The sequence below is a fragment of the Labrus mixtus genome, chromosome 7 (genome assembly GCF_963584025.1).
Source record: "Labrus mixtus chromosome 7, fLabMix1.1, whole genome shotgun sequence".
Taxonomy (NCBI): domain Eukaryota; kingdom Metazoa; phylum Chordata; class Actinopteri; order Labriformes; family Labridae; genus Labrus; species Labrus mixtus.
Window position 1 is genome coordinate 1,025,803 of NC_083618.1, and position 20,711 is coordinate 1,046,513.

General features: G+C 39.9%; 1 protein-coding gene across 2 annotated transcripts; it reads right to left on the bottom strand.

Moving 5' to 3' along the window:
* Window positions 1-1,308: 1,308 nt before the first annotated feature.
* On the bottom strand, window positions 1,309-18,773 carry capzb (capping actin protein of muscle Z-line subunit beta). 2 transcript variants are annotated; one of them, XM_061041975.1, is made up of 10 exons: window positions 18,544-18,773; window positions 11,051-11,140; window positions 7,514-7,635; window positions 6,659-6,772; window positions 6,431-6,572; window positions 5,273-5,389; window positions 5,112-5,177; window positions 3,989-4,065; window positions 3,528-3,629; window positions 1,309-2,435 (listed from the first exon to the last, which is right to left on the bottom strand). In XM_061041975.1, exons 1-9 carry the CDS (start codon window positions 18,544-18,546, stop codon window positions 3,536-3,538), a joined length of 825 nt encoding a protein of 274 aa, XP_060897958.1. In that variant the 5' UTR covers window positions 18,547-18,773; the 3' UTR covers window positions 1,309-2,435; window positions 3,528-3,535. The 2 variants fall into 2 exon arrangements, with proteins under 2 accessions (XP_060897958.1, XP_060897957.1); XM_061041974.1 differs by lacking the exon at window positions 3,528-3,629 and having other exon boundaries at window positions 18,544-18,771.
* Window positions 18,774-20,711: the final 1,938 nt, after the last annotated feature.

Below are 20,711 nucleotides of genomic sequence, written 5' to 3' on the forward strand. Positions count from 1 at the left end.
AGGGTCACAGGTCACAGCTCAGCCTGCTCATGCCTATCTAAAGTATTTTCATAACATGTCAAGTTTCATGAACATACGGGGCTCTTCATCTGCCCCATTACACATCGAACAGGGAACGTTTTTTGGCACTCTACACCTGGTTTTAGTTTGAAAAAAATCCACCACAGGGACAAGAATGACTGTTCTGGATGGATCATTTCATGTTATCACAGAATAATATTCAACCTTGAATTCCTGACCTTTTACATCCCTTGTCAAGATGTAGCAATATTAGTAGACACCAGATTACAGAGGGAGCAAGAATATGTCAAATAAAGTCGGGAGGTTCTTACATTTAACCTTATGGAGCCTGTGAAGTCCAAAAAAGTAAAAAGCTTCTTCAATATTTTCCAGATATTTTTTTTAACTTTTTGAACTTCAGGGGCTCCTTATAAACTACATCACAGTGGCAATGAAATGTCGAAAATTCTATCATTTAAACATCATTTTACATCAATAAATCATATTAAAAAGATAATTATATAACACACAAAAGAGACAAGTTTTAAAAATATCTTATGTGGTCGACTTAGAGGTTAAGTTTCAGGATTCTAGTAGGCATACTTTCAGGCTGGCTAGATAAACAAATTGTGTTTATTCATTAAGAAAGTCTCTAAAGGAAGAGACTACTATAGTCAATGATTAACTGAAGTACAAGTAGCAAGTCATGCATTTAGCTATAGGTAAAAGTACTAGAAGTAGCCTATAGTACTGGATTGTAGACATTTAAAGGCCTAAATCAGATTAATGGTTGAACAGTTTGTTTTTTTGTTGTTGTAAACATTAAATCTACTAAACCTTTTTTCTTGGTAAACAGTTTTTAATAGTTTGTTTGCTAATGTGAGCATTTACCTTGTTTGGCCCTCTCGCAGCTTGCACATTGAGTTGCAAGCTTAAATATTTGCAGTCTATGGTTGTAAGCCTCGTTGAAAGGTCAGTCTCATGAGAAGATAAAACATTACACAAAATAGAGTAGATGAATGCTGCTAAATGGCTGCTAACATTTATGTCCTCTGAGCTACATTTTATTTGAACTCCCAACTACATATTCAGGGTCAACCCTAACCCCAGCCACCAATCAAAGTTGTGGGCAAAAACAAAAACAACACATCTACTGAAAACTAGAATGTAGTGTATTCATGAATTCGAGGTTTTCTTCCTGCTCATAAACACTTTAAGTGGCAGTTAGTACCTGGCTATGCAGTTCGTCAAATCCCTGCTCATGAACCATTTGGAATTATGAGAGAAGACAAAACTTAAGAACAGGGGTAGCTTTTTGCCGTTTTTATTGTTGCTGGAGGCTCTAATACAATATGAATCATAAGCTTTACAAAATAAAAACAAAACAAAATACAACAAAAGATTCCCCTCCAAAATGGAAACAGTTGGATGTTTCCGCTATAAGACAAAAAGACAAACTGTGACCCCCAACATTGACGTAGTAAGTGAAGAGAGAGAAAGGTTGAAGAAGCCGAACAGATGGGATGCAAACTGTCATGTTATACACCGTGTAGGGAGTCGGGTTGACAACGTGGGTGCCATCACCTGGTGATTATAACAGTCCATGCCCATGTTTTGATAAGTCTACATTTCCACTCACTGCAGCCCATATGCTCCCACACAGGCGCACATGCATGTGACAAAGTGGAGTTCAGAGTGACACATTAGCTAAAGGCCGCCCTAGTGTTCACACTGTTCACATCGCCCAGAATAACGACAGTTGTACACGGACAGTCATATTCTTTATACAAATATATCATGGGGGGTGTTGTAGACAAAAATAGGTGCAAGAATTAAATTTGATGTACATAATAATGACAGCCCCACAGGAGACACTGTCTGTTTCCTCGTCACTGAGGAGGTGTGGGGAGACAGCCGCTCGTTTCAAAGCGACTGAGGTCACATCAGCAGTGAGAACATCAGGGATTATTTCACACTGTAAGATTATCATTAACCGTGGTAATACTATCATTATATTCATAACATGGAAGAGAAGAGACAGAGAGAAGAAGAGAGGTGAAGAGAAGACAGAGGGAGCGGGGTGAGTGAATGGCTTCATGGCAGATGAGATGCATGAAAACAAGATTTGACAGGAAAAACAAAACGAAAAGAACAAATAAAAAGCTAAGCATTTTCTCCTTTTTTGTTTTTTTCCCCACAAAAAACAGAGTGCAGCACTGAAACAGGCATGGAGGGAGGGACGTAAAGAAACAGAGAAAAGATGGCAGAGATGAGGCGGAGAGAGTGGGAGAGAGAGAGAGAGAGAGAGAGAGACAGAAGAATAAAAACAACAGTAGCATCTCTAGGGGTTATGTTGCGTTTTGCGTTTGAGTGCCTCCACCAGGTTTAACTTCAGAGCTTCCTGCTTTGACTTCTCACCCAAAGTCTGAACACTCCTGTGAGGGGGAGACAAAAAGAAGGGAGAGAGAGTCAGTTGTGTGCAAGAGAAAAAAAAAACACGACGACAGCGAGAGACTGGAAAAGTTTCTGCAGTGTGATGGAAACAATGTGTTAGTTTGTAAGAGAATCACTGGATGTTCTGAAAAGTATTAGTTGAATTCTCCTTCCCTGTAGAGACAAAAATACATACCATGACATCGCATATGTACCACTGCAAACAGGAAATATAAAAGTCAGGCAAATAAAACCTCCAGTTATTTTTTCATGCAGGTAAACCGTGTGCCTTACCTGCTCGCAGTGACTACCTTTACATGCACACAGTATTAAGTTTTCTGCTCTCTTATTTTGAAAAGGGAATATAATCATACCAAGCTGTGTATTAACGATGATTATTCCACAAACATTCGCGTGAACCTGCAGCAGTGCATACTCCTATAACCAGCTGCTTCCATTCATCCAATCAGATTCTTTAAAAAGGTTAAAGTTGTGCATATTCCTGCATATCTACAATCTTTAAAAGTTTTTTTTATTGGCCAATCCTTTTGTTTTACAAACACATCATTCTAAAGCCTTGCAAAATGTCTACTAGTCGGTTTGTTTATGACACACAACTGAACGTAAGCAGGCCACCGGCATGTGTTGCAAACAGGGGAATAAAACTTAACGAGACACATGTTCCAAAGAAGTTCTTATAAACCCAAAAGTGACAGCTTCCCCACAATCGTCTTTATCTGGATATATTTTTAACATCTGTTCATCTACGAGAGTTGCATATAAAATCCTCACTCTGTTTCTCAGGGTTTCAGATACAATCCTGTTAATCACAGGAGGCTGTCTATGCACTTTCACACACACTTTGCCCCAGTGGGTCTTCCTCTGATAGGACAAGTGTCCAAAATAAACACTATTTCAGGAAACTGCAAAACATCAGGGCTGACATGATGTTAGACATGTTGATGTAGAAGGTATGATTCTGTCTAGCGACCTTGAGGCTTATGAAAGGGGGCACCAGAGAGAATCACCATAGGCCTTTTCATTTTCTAGTAAGCACACACACACACGACAAACTTGGTCATGCCAGGTTGTACCTCTGACACTAGTCAATGAAGATCTGACGCTGGGTGAGCACCTGTGACAGCTCCTTCTGGAGCTGCCGGTACTTTTGGTTATCAGGCAGTGACTCAATAGATCTGGAGCACAGAGGAGAGACAGTGGGGAGGGGGAGGGGGGGTTTCAAAGGGATTGACAGAGGATTGAGAACAGAGAGTAAGAACAATGGCAGCAGAAATGAAATGTGGGGCAAAAGGCAATAAAAGAATCAAAGTGACAAAGAAAGGGAAAGTGGGAGGAGATCAAGTGAATACTGAGACAACTGGAACTAGAAGTTTGAAGTGAAAAGGCAGGTTTAATGAAATGATACAAGATATGATGGAAATGGGAAAAAGAGAAAGACATGATCTGTTGACTCGTACATGGAGACCCTGCAGACTGGACTTGCTCTGATAAAAGGGGATGGTTAGAGTAAACTATAAAAGGCCTGTCGTGTTACCTTAGGCCGTTGACGATGTCCTTGGTCTTGCCAAAGTAGATTTCATTCAGTGTGGAGCGAATCTTATTCTCCATGTCCTTAAACAAGAAAAAAGACATTCCTCAGTTTAAGTGTGATTTCTACTATTTTCCTGTGTTGCACAGATGCTTCTTTGATATGTGCTGAAAAGGATGTTCAGTTAACACACTGCAGGGCAACATGAATGACTTCCTCTTCACTGGAGTTGAACAATGCATTTAGTTAGAGTACCCAGAGTACCCTGGGTTGAGAGGAAGAAATAAACAAGCTGCTCTCACTTTAGTCTGTCCTTTAAATCTGAACATTAACAATTAAACACTTACAAAGACTTTTACTTTCAAACTGCTTTGCAATCCAGAAGATCCCAGAGAAAGACATGGTTATAGCTTCTCCAACACTAATTAACTGTCATTTCTGTCAGTCCTCAGATGTCTGGTTATCTGTTCTTTGCATGTTTTCTGCATTCAATACCACTAAATGAAACTCATTTAAAGCAGTGTTACGAATAGCAGAATGTTACCTTAAAGGCTTTACATGTGATTTTTTGATCCAGCAGATGTCGCCCTTGAGCACCAGCATGAAACCAAAACTTGCATTGTTGTGTTAGCATGCTAATGCTAGTGATCTTTATTATGCTCATATCTTCACACTGCATGTAAATTTACCTGAAATGATCGTGATCTAGAAACACAGTTAAGCAGTGAGTACAGTATGTTATTCTTCTTTTCTCTAGTCCCTCAATTAAACAACTTTTATACGTGAGGGGAGGAGTCAGCCGGCTGTCCTGAAAATGTAAACAAAGTGAAGATAGGACTCTGAAAACTCTGAAAACATCACAGACAGTGGGACTCGGGTGTTACACCGATTGTAGACAGTCATGACTCACAGAGTTATTTTCAGAGGATATACTTGATTTCTATTATATTTAAGTGTGAAAAATCACATAGAAAGACTTTAAGAAAAGTGGGATTTATTGCTGGACAGTTTTTAGACAAGGTGGACTTATTCCACTGGTACATAGGTCATAATGTCGTGAGCAGAATCCCTGTTTTAGGTAGGTGGTGAAGGGGTTTAAAACAAGCACAATATATGATGTCATACTAACTTCAACAAGGCGGCCGATGTTGGCGATGTGGGGATTGTTCTCTCCAACCTGGTCATCTCTTTCCATCTGTGAAAAGATGGAATAGGTTTAGTACACACTGAACAACAAGCTGGACGTCTGAATGAGTCATCTGTGTATTCTTCTGTAGTGTAATACAGCACCTGTCTCGTAAGGCTGCCTCCCAGGTTCATGGTACCAGAGCCGGTCTTAGTTGTCTGGAGCCACAGCATGACGGTGGAGGTGAGTTTGTAGTGAGCATTGCGACCGCTTGACTTCTCCTGCGCACACAACGGACACAAAAACCAATTAGACTAAAGTCCACAGTTTAACGTGTTAAGTTTAACATGGTGTTGCTGTCTTAGGATTCATGAAAGTGCGTACTGATTATAACAGTCACAGGCCTACCGTCTGTATAAAAGAAACCCCCCTACTTCACTTACTGTAAAATGATTGGATAGATAGTTGACCCTCTTTTATAAGGAATATGAATCTTATATTTGCCAGAGGTGGTAACATGTTTATTCTGCATTATAAGATGTAAAGGGATGCATAGGGTTCAGGTCTACAAGGGGTGTTGCAATGTATTAATATATACTGATCTATCAATTCATTGATTTGATAACATCATTCCATATGATCATCTTGAAAACATTTTGGATTTTGAAATTGAATGGGTGCTTGAGTCAGGGAGATAAAACAAGCAGCGAAGAAAAAGCCTGAAATATCAAGCTCTAGCCATTTTCACTTATGAACTCCTCAAAACTTCTAAAGAAATTTCTTGGAACTGTCCTAGATTATCACCTGTCAGACAAGAGAGAGTCTCCCGAAGTAAAAACTGACCTAAAAATATCTGCTACACAATGCGACAATGAGAACATTTGCCTTTATATCAATGCTCTGAGTGGCTGTTAGGGTTAACACATGCAGCTCGCCCAGAAAACCTCAGGAGTGTGAAAGCTTCTGATATTGATTCAACTGTCTGGAATCATAACCTGGATTCCAGACAACGCACATCAAGATGTTGGATCAAATATAAATGTAAGTGATTGTGCATATAGCAACAACTCACGTTGATAACAGGCCCCAGATTTGATGAAATCAAAATTGTATCCTGTCCAACCTTATGATATCAGTGTTTCTAATGCTGCATCACCTACATGCTGTAATCTATGGGCAAACCAGATGGCCCTTATTTCAATGCAGAGAATTATAAGCACCTTTCTAAACACGCTTCACATTTGCCAGTTTATGAGACCAGATAACCAAGATGAGAGGTTTGTATTTCAAACACAACTGTGTCATATCAGCATCAGTCTCACCTGCACCTCCACCACATGGATGGAGTCCCAGCACCCTTTGATCTTCTTGGATCCGTCCCCGGCCTTCTTGATGAGAATAACTCCAGCAAAGCCATGATCCAAGTCCCAAAGGTACACGGAGGACACACCACCCTCAAAGTACCTGAGAAACGGACATCAGAGGTCACAGCGGGTCACACTCACCGTTTATTAAAAAACATCCCCTGACGTTGCTCAGCTGGCACTCACAGGTCTCTGTACTGGTCAAAGGCGTTATTGGCTTCGACCTCGAGTTTCCTCAAGCGAGCTGAAGGCATGGCACCATCTTCAATGGGAGGTTCATATTTGTTACTCCATGGGGATCTGAAGAAGTCAAGACGATGACAGAATTTGGTTTAAATATGTATCTTACTAAATGTTGAGCTGGCAACATTCAGCAGTCACTTACTGCAATGGTTAGTGACCTTATGGTGACAGTAGACATGATATACCATTATTATTATTATTATGTTTTCTTTTTAATGTAATTATCATTCCTGTAAGAAAAAAGTTTACTTATAACAACAACATCAACCACAACAATAATAATTTAACTAGCTGGCATGTGGTATACGAGAGGAAAGCAAAGATCCTGTCACAGAAAGTGGGTGTGTTTAGAAAGTTATGAAAGTGTCAAAGTCACAGCTATTTGAAGAAGTAACTTCGTAGCTGATATGCACAGTTATGGAAAGTGAACGCTGCTGCTTCCCTTTGATTGCTGCGAGTGATGCAACGGATCACAAATCTCGTGGTTCGGATTGGATCACGGATTTGTGTCAAGGATTGGATAAAAAATAAAAAAAGTATAAAGAAAATGTTCTTCTACTCGGCTAACTTTAACTGTAACTTTGCACATATACAGCAAAACAAAATCACAGAGCCTCACAAATATATATCACATTCTCAATTTTCATTTGCTTTATACAAAATGCTACAATTCCAATAAAACAAACAAGGACAAACCTGAGCTCCCTTTTCCCCTTAGAGGATGCCTCTAAAAAAAAAAAATCGGAGTATTGCAGTATCTTAAAGAAAGAACATTCAAATCTCTGATATAAACTCTACCTGTAGGAGTCACCGTCTCGGTTGTAATCACAGAGCAGATAGTCTTTGCCCACCACCTTGTCCCGGGCGATCTTCAGGGGCTGGTCCACAGAGGAGAGGAGGTCCTCACACAGACTGGGCACCTTGATGCAAACACACAGAGGAAAACGTTTAGCCAAGGACACAGTCAACGAGGCTAACTCACAAGTTTGTAACACATTTTTAACTCCTTATAACTTCATTAAAAGTGTTGTTTTTTCCTGAGATCATACAACATATGAGCTCATTCTTTTATTTGTTCTGTAAAAAAAATATTTTCTGTTATGTGTACAAAGTGACCAAACAGGAAAATCAAAAGCACAATTGTTTGTGATATCTCATTTTATGTCAAAGATGTTTTTTCTTGCCTTATGTCTCAAGTTTCAGCCTGACTCACTTAACTGAGGTTATATTACGCTTTACTGGAATATAATATCATGAGAAACAAAATATCTAGAGGATAAGGAAGTACAAATTACTAATCACAGACTGACATGGACCCCTTGCACCATGTCCTCCAATATCAGAGCACAGACAAAGAAGAGCCCTGTTTTCCACTAAAAGCCCCCACAACCTTGAAACCACCCACACCTGGCGGCCCTGACTGGGTGAGACAAGAAACGGGGAGGGGGGGTCCAGTGGGAAGAGTGAGGTATAATGTAGAGACAGAGGAGAAGAAAGGAGGAGACAGGAGAGATACGGGACAAACAGGGGAGAAAGGTGATTTCAGGTGATGCGAGGAGGGATGCTGGCGCCAAAAAGTGTCTGGCAGGAGGAAGTGAGTGACAGTTGAGATAATAATCACTAACAACTGGACACACTGAGATAGGTGAGGAGAAAGCCAAAGCTCAGAGGGGGAGAGGTTAAAGGTGAGAGAGGAGGAAGGAGAATGGGTGGGGGTCTGACTGGCATCTACTCCACAAAACAAGGTGCCATGCAGACACTGGTAAAGTGTGATTTGATTTGTGTCAGATTTCACTTAGCAGCTGGCACGGCCGTGATGTTTCCACAGAACTGTTTGAAATTATCACATTACAACGTTCATGTTTTTTGAGAAAGGAAACATAAGACGTGTTTCACATGGGGGTTAGATATGAGGAATCAAGACAGAAGTATGAATTATTAGTTTCAATTGCACACAACCTCAAACACAAGCACATACAGTGGGTACGGAAAGTATTCAGACCCCTTTACATTTTTCACTCTTTGTTTCATTGCAGCCATTTGCTAAAATCAAAAAAGTTCATTTTATTTCTCATTAATGTACACTCAGCACCCCATCTTGACAGAAAAAAAACAGAAATGTAGAAATTTTTGCAAATTCATTAAAAAATAAAAACTGAAATATCACATGGTCATAAGTATTCAGACCCTTTGCTCAGTATTGAGTAGAAGCACCCTTTTGAGCTAGTACAGCCATGAGTCTTCTTGGGAATGATGCAACAAGTTTTTCACACCTGGATTTGGGGATCCTCTGCCATTCTTCCTTGCAGATCCTCTCCAGTTCTGTCAGGTTGGATGATGAACATTGGTGGACAGCCATTTTCAGGTCTCTCCAGAGATGCTCAATTGGGTTTAGGTCAGGGCTCTGGCTGGGCCAGTCAAGAATGGTCACAGAGTTGTTCCGAAGCCACTCCTTTGTTATTTTAGCTGTGTGCTTAGGGTCATCGTCTTGTTGGAAGGTGAACCTTCGGCCCAGTCTGAGGTCCTGAGCACTCTGGAAGAGGTTTTCTTCCAGGATATCTCCATACTTGGCCGCATTCATCTTTCCTTCAATTGCAACCAGTCGTCCTGTCCCTGCAGCTGAAAAACACCCCCATAGCATGATGCTGCCACCACCATGTTTCACTGTTGGGATTGTATTTGGCAGGTGATGAGCAGTGCCTGGTTTTCTCCACACATACCGCTTAGAATTAAAGCCAAAAAGTTCAATCTTGGTCTCATCAGACCAGAGAATCTTCTTTCTCATAGTCTGGGAGTCCTTCATGTGTTTTTTGGCAAACTCTATGCAGGCTTTCATATGTCTTGCACTGAGGAGAGGCTTCCGTCGGGCCACTCTGCCATAAAGCCCCGACTGGTGGAGGGCTGCAGTGATAGTTGACTTTGTGGAACTTTCTCCCATCTCCCTACTGCATCTCTGGAGCTCAGCCACAGTGATCTTTGGGTTTTTCTTTACCTCTCTCACCAAGGCTCTTCTCCCACGATTGCTCAGTTTGGCTGGACGGCCAGGTCTAGGAAGAGTCCTGGTCGTCCCAAACTTCTTCCATTTAAGGATTATGGAGGCCACTGTGCTCTTAGGAACCTTGAGTGCTGCAGAAATTCTTTTGTAACCTTGGCCAGATCTGTGCCTTGCCACAATTATGTCTCTGAGCTCCTTGGGCCGTTCCTTCAACCTCATGATTCTCATTTGCTCTGACATGCACTGTGAGCTGTAAGGTCTTATATAGACAGGTGTGTGCCTTTCCTAATCAAGTCCAATCAGTTTAATTAAACACAGCTGGACTCCAATGAAGGAGCAGAACCATCTCAAGGAGGATCAGAAGAAATGGACAGCATGTGAGTTAAATATGAGTGTCACAGCAAAGGGTCTGAATACTTATGACCATGTGATATTTCAGTTTTTCTTTTTTAATAAATTTGCAAAAATGTCTACATTTCTGTTTTTTTTCTGTCAAGATGGGGTGCTGAGTGTACATTAATGAGAAATAAAATGAACTTTTTTGATTTTAGCAAATGGCTGCAATGAAACAAAGAGTGAAAAATGTAAAGGGGTCTAAATACTTTCCGTACCCACTGTATATAAAGAAACGTTTGATAGGTGACACCGTAGATGTATCAGAAAAGAACAACCAGAGCCCGGTTTCTGTTTACAATAAAATTAAGCTAACTCCAGGTTTTCAGTTTCAGAAACTTTGAGTCGCTACCATTGGTGCCTGCGGGTCTTTTTTTCTGCGAACTATGAGTTTCTCTTTTACTCATCTCCCATTTAGCATGAAGTAGCAGTGTGACACACTGTTTCAATTCCTTGTTGACACAGTCCATTCCTCTGCATATATTGGAAGACATCAATGTGCATAAGTTAATGCATAAAGGAAATGTGAAATCCTGGCCGGTTACTGAAGGACCATCTTTATTATTACAAGATGAATGATTAATAATTCATGAGTCTATGGACAGACACAGTGATCTCTGTCTTTGAGTTCAAGTCAAACACATCATGGGTTCTTCTTCCTCAGCTCAGAGTGTGTGTATAAGTCACTCTATATGCTCTCTGTGTATGTGGACATCAGCTGCACTGAAGCATAACCATGCAACACTGAAATAATACAGTAATCACTGATTAAGGTAAACTGATGTGTATGAGGTTTTACCTTATATATTTAGCTTTGGTTATGTCAAAGCATTTAGAAAACAGTTCTTATTTTTGAGATATGAATAAAGGTATAATGATATTTTAAGCGTATTCTTATTTTTTAAACCTGGAAATCTGGCAGGATGAAGCACAGAAAGTAAACTTACCAGGTCAATGAGGTCACTGAGGTTCTTCTCGATCTGCTGAGGAGGCAGACGCCTCATCAGGTCCAGGGCACAGTCCAGCTGCTGCTCATTCTGAGAACAGACAAAACGCAGAGAAAACTTTTTTTTTTAATTATAGTCACACACAACAGTTCTTTGCTTCACAACAAAGCCCCTCATAAGCTATGATGTGGTGTACTGGTATCAGGTTGAAGGATTGAATCTGCCAAGTTGGTTGTGAAACCACACATTGCCTTTGACAAAAAACATGACTTTTTAACATAGTTCATAAAGAAAAACCTATTTGATGACCCAAAAACAAGCCATGCATTATTTTTTTAACAAAATCAATAAATGTTTGTTATTTTCAAAGTCATACTGTAATGACAGTTACAACTCTTTAGATCATAAATGTAGTCATCATCAACATGCCACCTCCCTCGTTAAGAAAGCTCCAGATAATTACCCAGTTCTGATGTTGAGCACATCAGCTCAATTGGACTTTACACAGACTATGTGCCTGGTGGGATAAAGTCTGTTTGATTTCTCTGTTAACAGGTTCAGACGGTTAGATTTTCACATGTGGGTCCTCCTGGTAATGTCTGGACATGTTCAGGAAAGCAGTGTTTGTGTGAAAGTGAGGCTATCTCCATTACCAATAGCCTCTAGAGAAAGAACAATTGTTGCTTGATTTTACTTTTACCTTGAGTTTTTACGGGTGGATCACATTTCTACACTGCTTCTGTCGACTGACAAGTTAACTTGACCTTAAGAATTTCAACTTACTCAGGCTTTGAGACAGAGTTTCATCTCATCCGGTCTCTATTTTTATAAAGAAGAGTTCTGTAAAATGTTCTGTCCATGGACACAAACACTACAGCCATCTGCACATGGTCCCTGAGGTGAGATCTGTTTTTAATCTGCCAAAGATCCAGTCATATTAATAGCATTCTACTGCATCTCAAAAATGTCAAAAACAAACACATAAACAGCCTTTGTAATAAAAAGGCTTGAGAAATGGCCACTTGATTTCAGTAGATCAGGATCAAGATAAAATATGAGATATATTCTTCCCAGAATGAGGACAGTTGATTTTGAATACTATACCTCACAACTGAATTTGCTCACTAGCATACTTGAAGTAAGGACTATGAAGATGATTTAAGTGGAAAAATATATTTCATTGTGGCGTCAGGACTTCAAGCTCCAAAAATAATAGAATGACCACTACAAGCGCCGCCAGGTTTCCAAAACAACACACTGATGATAAAGGCCTGTTACATTCTGTACGAGGGTATGAGAAGAGTTGCAGGAAATCTCCACACCCCTGGAGGCAAACTCTGATTGTACTGTGATGTTAAAGACAACTTTCCAACTTAGAAAACTAAACAGCACTCGTGGTAGTCATATGAGAAGTTACAGAGAGAAAAACCTGTTGCAAATTAAATAGTAAATGCACTTGAATCAGGGAGGACAGTGACCACATTGAATTGCAAAGTGCACAAAACTGGTTTGTGGATAAAACTGTCAGACATAAGGCACATCTGATCTGACCACACCACAACCACTGACAATTGTGTAAAAGTCACCACACTCCACTTTGGAGATAGCAGTTATTAAGAGGCAAGGGCGGGAACACACTAAAAACAGGGATTACTGTGTATTGCAAGACACAATGAACAAAAAGTCCCAAACAAACAAAATATGATCTCCGAAAGTACAGTTCAAATTGTCTTTTTAGTCCACAGAAGAAGGACTTTCACTTTGCGATTACCGCTTTACCCCCCCAAACCAATGACGTTTATTCATCCAGGACAGAGCAGCATAACTAGATGTTTTCCTATATTTTGGAATTTTAGATGACTATTCTTTTAATAACTACAGAACGGAACAACCTTATAGGGAGAAATAGCTCATAGCGGACAGACGAGCGAGATTGAGCGTGTGTCATTACGCACAGAGGAGAAAGATGAAACAGACAGACACTTAAATCGTTCACCTGTTCTATTATACCTTCATTTACCAGAGTAAAGTGTGCTCTACACTGCAGACTGTAGTCTTTGTTAACAGAATGTTGCTGTCAAAACAGCTTCAACGTGCGATGAATGTGCATTGATGTCACTGCTCTAATTATAATAAAGTGTTAAAACGGTCATAAGATACGTCTGTGTGAAGATTTATTTGAGGTTTGCTGTCTGCTGAAGTAAGAAATGTCCTAATTTGAACGTTAATACAAAGTAGGCCTATTACTAACAATTATTAAAATCCTGAAGATTCAAATTAATCAGTAGATACAGTCGGCATCGCATCATAGTTGGGGACGGGGCCTCACGTGGAGGAAAATAATCACAGAAAAAAAAACGTACTCCAAAACGATTACTCGAGTACTCGTTTTAACAATGGGAATAGTAATTGATTAGAGAAAATTTAGCATTTCTGCACCCCTAGTAGGGAATCATTAGAGCAACATCTGTTATTCAAAACATTGACTCGCAGTAAAACTAAAGACCAATGTTCTACAATTCACTTAGCAGACGCTTTTATCCAAAGCGACGTACATCAGAGAGTAAGTACAACACAAGCAAGGATCTAGAAAAAAGGGAAGAATGTCAGTAAGAGCAAACGATCAGCTTTGAGTCTGATTGGACACACAGGTGCTGACAGGAAGTGATCAGAGGCAAAGCACAACATTGACGGCAGTTCTTGAGAGCTCTAATCAGTATAGAAACCATCTTATAAGTCATCGTTATCAAACAAAAACCATCGTCATTACCATCATCATCATCAATAATATGGAGACCATCATCATTAAGTTAGTAGGTATTCATGAAAGAGCTGGGTCTTTAGCTTTTTCTTAAAGGTGCAGAGGGACTCTGCAGATCGAATGGAGTTTGGAAGTTCATTCCACCACCGGGGGGCGACAGAGGAGAAGAGTCTAGTCAGAGACTGTTGTGAAGGTTGGATCAAACGCCTTTCATTGGCAGAGCTCTCTTTAACCTCCATGTTTGTGGAGTGACATTCAACTCGTACAAGCTAATGTCCCCAGGAAACATCAGCTAGATTGCCAAACAATTTCTCACACAAACAACAAAAAGCCTTAAAAAAAGATCCATAACATTTTCCAGACAGCCAAATACTAGATTGATGACCATAAGAGTTTGTTTATGAATGTTTCCCCATAGGTTTATCTGTTTGAGGGGTTGGCCTGGTCACCAGCGGGAGTCAAATCTTTTTATGGCACGTAACATAAGCCGTTTTCACATATGCACTCCGGATAATATCTAGATATTTACAGGAGGACTGCACCGGAGATTCTCCCGACCTAGCTGTTCACATATGCTCCTCACAGCGGGGGACTTTCCCTGTCAGAGGGAAGGGGGGGATTTCTAGAGGTAAGATGTGACGTAAATAAACAACGCGGAAGTAGCGGCCGAAGCAACAGAGTCCGCTACACGACGTTATGAGAATATTTGCCTTTAAAATGTATTGCGTTCATAATATAAGGATCAATGCTATGCAGGAAAGAGTAGAGCCATGTGCTCAACTTTAAATTATAACAAATATAGACCAATTAAATAAATGAGGAATCCCTCTTCACTTCTGTTTGCTATTCTTATACTGAGGTGGTTTTAGTTGATTTACAGGTTTTGGGCTTTGGCTTTTAGAAACAATCTTATTAACATTGAAAACTGTCCCTTAATTAACATACAGGCGCACAAAACAAGTGTATACAAAGGAAGTCAGAGAGGAAGGGAGAGAACAAGCAGCAATCTCTGGTGTTGAGAATAAAGCCAATACAGAAGTGCATAAAACTGCAGTTCCTCAAGTGTCCACTTGAGACTGGCTCCGAAAGACCCAGAAGTCTTGCACACACCCCACATTGACATTACCATTTTGACAGAAGAAATAAACAAGTTAACAGTCTGGTACAGAGTTAGTCATAAAAAGGGGCGTGGTTGTTCTGACTGACAGGAGGCTTAATGCCCGCCTCAGCTCTTTGATCTTTTTTTACTAGGTTGACCGAAAGTTAGTTTGAGACAGCGTTTCAAATATGGCAAATGCCATCGATGGGCTTCAAAAGTTTCCTTTAGAAACCAGTGGGTTATGTCACTGACACTACGTCCATGTATTTACATTCAGAGAACAAGAGAGAGTGACAAAATAAAAAAGATAGCAACCATAACCTGACGGAAGGTGATAAGAGGTTGATGGAACAAGAACAGCCAAGTATCCATAACGTAAACAGTATGGAAACATAAACGCCCCATCTTATTGGCTCATGTCATCTCTGAGTTGAGCTAGCACAGAGGGACATCCCAACTTAACATAACAAGCGCTCTGAAGAGAGAAAATACATTTCTTTACTTTGACTAAGGTTCTACAACTGTTGCTGAAAAAAATCATAGCTTTTCAAGTCTAAACATTTGACGTTTATTATTATGACTCTAGATTTTTTTTCCCAAAATGATTGTTAAAAAATTACTTAGGTGGTAGACAACTTCAAATTTGTTGTCAGATACTTATCAAATACCATCAATCTGCACCGGGATTAATCGGGCCTGAGCATGGTTACCTCTTGTACAATACAACACATGCATGGCTTTACATGATCAACGAGCGTGCTCAGTTGAGAAGACAGACGGACTAAAAAAATAGATTTTTCTTTTTAATAAAGAGGTGCTCGTTCGAGTCCACATCGGAGAACAACACAGACAGCATACTTCACTGACTTTGTGGCTTATTTTGAGTCAGATCTGTAGCATCACAGGAGTTCTCTATAATGGAGGTGGGGATCAATTGTTCTTCATGCCCACGTTGTGTACCCATGCTTGAGCAACAGTGCAGTGCCTAACACACCTCTTCCAACCTTGCCAGGGCCAAGGAAGTGTACGTTGCTTGAGCATGGAAATGATCACTTACACCAGTCAAATGAACTTGACTTTCGGGCGCTGGTGGCGCAGTGGTTAGTGCGCGCGCCCCATGTATGGAGGCTGTCGTCCCAAGCGGGCGGCCCGGGTTCACATCCCACCTGTGGCTTCTTTCCCGCATGTCATTCCCCTCTCTCTCTCCCTGATTTCCGACTCTATCCACTGTCCTATCTCTCCATTAAAGGCACAAAAAGCCCAAAAAAAAATCTCCACGACTTTAAGGGGGAAATTTACTAGGGGGTTTGCAGGAAAAATTCCAGGTCAAGTCAGAGTGAAATAATCTGGCTGCTTGCTATCATACATTCAGCTCATCCTTAGATTTCAGGAAGTTTAGGAATTTTTGTGTAAGTCACTTAAGTAAATTCCTTATTTGGTTTGAGGTTTGAGTTGTTTACTAGGGCTTTTTTTTGTTATGTACTCACTTATTCACTCAGTAAATATTTGAAAACAGGGTCTATTTTCCCCATAACCCACATTCCGTTGAGAAGCAGGGCAATTCTTATTCGCTTTTGCAGATAAATATTCCTTTAATATATGTTAAGAGGTGAAATTCATACAAAACAACTCTCTTCACTTTAGCTGTGACAATGTCATACTTTTGCCTAACTTTCTCCCCTTTAAGCAGTCAAGTCCATTTAGACAAAATAAATGACATTATGACCACCGTGGAGGACACAAAATAAACAGGACTGCATAGCTTCCCCCCAGGGGGTTTCCCTCCCTAAAATATGCAGTGAGCAGCAGGGTATTAAGAGTGAGGGGGAGACCAGCTACAACATGAATTACTGGGGAATGTGTTGGTGATGGAAGTAGGTATGTAATTGCAGAGGGACAAAACCTGTTTTTAAGCTAAACCTACCAGGTTTGTTTCTAAGATTTTTACTTGGCATTATTAGATGATGCCATCAACAACACATAATCCTATAAAGCCTATAGAAAAAAACAATTTAAACTAAAGTCAACATTACTCTTATTACAAAATGTTCTGTACTTGAATTTACTGTAATATCAGTGTTGTATAACTGGGTTTACCAGCCTACACTAGGAAACATTGTAACCGATTTGAATATAATTACACCAGTATTTAGTGGCATTATAGGCCAGAGATATGATGAGATCCTTGTCTTTAAGTTACACTAATGTGTAGTCTACCAATAAAACACACAGAAATGTGCTGACCTGCAGTTTGCAAAACTATCCAAAACCAATGCAATTACATTGGAATAATCAAGCATGGTAAGAGCAATACATTTTTACAACATTATTTGTAAGCTATTTTTATTTGATTCACCACACCTTAACACTGTGACAAGACCCCCTGCATTTGCCTATTAGTGAAGTAACACCTCTTATGAGCATAAACAGACTATACTGATGCAGCTGTTGGCTGGTCAAAAGAACTGAAGGGAGCCCTCTTTCCATAAACATTTTTCCTAAAGGATGACCCTGAACAGAACTGGAGTTTCTTGGTGATATCTCCAATACTGTCACCATGACTCTCCATTTACTTTTATGCCTGTTTTAACATCTCTTGCAGCTGATTAATCAGTCTGCTCCATCAGACACCTGTACGCCTTGACACTTTGTTTAACAGTGCTCCTGTCTCTGTTTAAAACACTAGCTCAGACCAACAACCCCTGGGGTCATAGGAGACCTGCAAGCCTGAACCAGCAGGATGGATGAGGTGAGGCCTTGGAGAGAGTGGGCGTCTGCAGAGAACATCCAGCTGGTCTTCACAACTCAAGCATGACATATTTGAGGTTATGTGGAATTACTTACTACAAAACCCAATTTTATAAACACTGCTAAAGCACATGTTACTCATTATGCTAGAAGTGTTTCTGTCAAATATCAGTTTGTCAAGCTAGATACATTGCTTATTCAGTTATGTCAATGTAATCTATCCTGAAGAGGTGGGAAATCATTCTTAATAGTCAATAAGTAAACAATAGTTGTTGGTGGTGGTGGTGGTATAATTTAGAGATTATTAGAGATAATCATTCCCAGAGATTAAAGAAATATCAACAGAGTCCTGCTCAAATTTACAAGACAGGAAAACCTGAGCAGAGGAGTCTGACAGCTCGTCGTGGTAAGCAATAGGAGGAGCGGGCAGTCTTATTTTAGCAACAGGCTATTTTAGCCTACGTGTGCGTGTATTGTGCACGACGTTTGGACTTCGTGTGTGCGTTACTTATTAGGACACCCTACTAATACTATTAACGAACTTGTGACATTTCCAAAACATCCTGTGCTAACTTTGAGCCTACGGGGCATCTCGCTTGGCTAAAAGCTAGCTAGCAGCTAGCTTACTAGTTATCCGAAACAGCTGCTAGCTCAGCCACAAAGCTGTTTTATTCGTATCCGGTTAGCAAGTCCTGCAAACAGTGCATATGCATCGGTGATTTATATACTTGAATCCCCTGCTGCTGCTCTCAGGTTACGACCCAGTCCCTCCACGTACCGCTAGCCTAGCACCACTTTCCTTTAGCGCTTAGTTAGCAATAGCCAGCCGCCCCACCAAAGCCCTCTTTCCCCGTCTCTCCCTGCCAGCTCTGCCGCGGCCCTTACCATGTCTGCGACGGTCTGTGACGGTCTCAGCGGGGCAGGGGAGCACGATGACTTTACACTTTCGCGTTACAGTGATGTAACAAACGTCTTCCCTTGTTTCGTGTTGTTTTGTTGTATTTTTAGTCCCCCTCGGAAGATGTTTTGTTCGCCTCTCCCTCACTGAACCCAGCCCTGTCAGCGAAATTCACTTCCTCAACCGGGCTACAGGAAGGAGGCTGCTCTCAGAAAACAGGCCTCGGTTTGCATGTCCGGGTCACTCTGAGTCTCCTTTGCAACAGCCAATAGCGAAGGAGTGAGAAAGGCATTGCCAAGTATGGAAAGAGAGGAGTGGTGCAGCACATATGAAGGCAGAGAGCGCAGAAGACGGACAAATTCACTGATGGAGCCATAAACGCTTTACAAACGATGGCTGGAAACTGTGGAGGACTAAAAGTGCCAAAATGAAATATATAAATATATAATTAATTAAATCATTAAATGTGTCATCAATTATTTAATATTGGAAATAAATTTCATTTTGGCACTTTTAAATTTCACTTCACTTCATTTCACTTTTAAATTTCATTTTGGCACCTTTAGTCCTCCAAATTTAATTAATTAAATAATTATATATTTATTTATATATTTGTTGATTTATTTCCAATATTAAATAATTGATGACACATTTAATGATTTAATTAATTATATATTTATATATTTCATTTTGGCACTTTTAGTCCTCCATAGAAAATGCTCGTTTTGCTGTAAGCATGACATATTGACATAGGCCTACTGATTTTAAGTCATCGTTTGTAAAGTGTAAATAAATGCATACATAAATAGGCTAAATACGATACAGAGAGGGCTTTCTGTTTCATTTTTACAACAGTTTAATGGTTTGTTTAAATGATTATGTGTCCTCTGTAAATGTTTCACGATTGTTTGTAGGCCTATATTTATTTTAGATCTCTATTGACTTTAGTTCTATTTAATCTTTTACCATATGGCAATATGAACACTCAGATAGATTAGGCTTTATGGTTTCATACTTTAAGATTTTAATGATTAATCATTTAGAGATGCAGTTGTTGCTGAAGATGTAGCACATTTTTCAAAAAAAAGAAAGAAAAAGAAACGATCATTGTCCTGTCATGGTCATTGATCCTTAAATAGAATAGAATAGAAATAGAATAGAATTACTTTATTGATCCCAAACTGGGAAATTGTGGCGTTACAGCAGCAGGTTGTCCAAACACACAATATTAGCAAAAAACACAATATAATATTAAATACAAAGTAAATAATCACTAAAAATATCAAAACTAATTAGGATTCTGTGATGATAAAGCTGTGAGCTGAGATTTCTTTATAAATGAGATAATGTTTGTGATTTCAGACCTTTTCACAGTGTAACTGACACCAACAGAGTTTTAAGTTAAATGTCCCTTGTGATTAATGCAATTAAAATAAAATAGAAATTGTAAAAGGATCATTCACTGTAAATTAGGTGCTTGGGTAAATAGCAATAGGCCTACCAGATGCCTGGTGAATGAGTCTCTGAAAATACTATTAGGTTATATCAAGCTGCTAATAGGTTAATACCAGTTATCTGTACTACAGCCTTTAGGTTATCCGGATTTGACATGCTGAAAATGTGAAAATGGAAAGGAGTCAAATCCAAAGGAGTGGATCAGAAGAGACTGAGCGCTTGTTTGTTAATTTTAAACATGTTGAATGTTGAGTGACAGGAGCAGCTGGCACTGAGGGATAACAGTAGACTGGTGGTTGTTTACTGTGATAGATTAAATAACTACATTAATTATACTTTGAGGGAAATACACTCATGTACATGTCAATCCAAGAAGGCCACACATTTGGCATATAAGACATGTGTTGCATTCTTTGATTGATTGACTATTTGTACAATTCCCTGGTGGTCTAGTGGTTAGGATTCGGCGCCCTCACCGCTGTGGCCCGGGTTCGATTCTTCTGTCTGTAGTGTTTCAGATTCACTCAGCTGTTAAAGATCAATATTTTTTTTTCTGGCAGGATTACATCTTCAAGGAGATACAGGAGGGCGCCATGAATCCAGACTCCCGACATACAACTCAAACAGTTCACAACAACGTCGACTTTCCCATGAATTCAGACATCGGCCATCAGCTTCCAGCAGAGGTCTGACCGAGCTG

Excerpts from the sequence above, each read along its gene's own strand:
- capzb (XM_061041975.1), bottom strand. Across the intron at positions 6,773-7,513 it reads CGAGACGGTGACTCCTACAG|ATCCCCATGGAGTAACAAAT; the intron begins GTAGAGTTTATA and ends TGACTTCTTCAG. Across the intron at positions 5,178-5,272 it reads GAGGCAGCCTTACGAGACAG|ATGGAAAGAGATGACCAGGT; the intron begins GTGCTGTATTAC and ends ATCTTTTCACAG.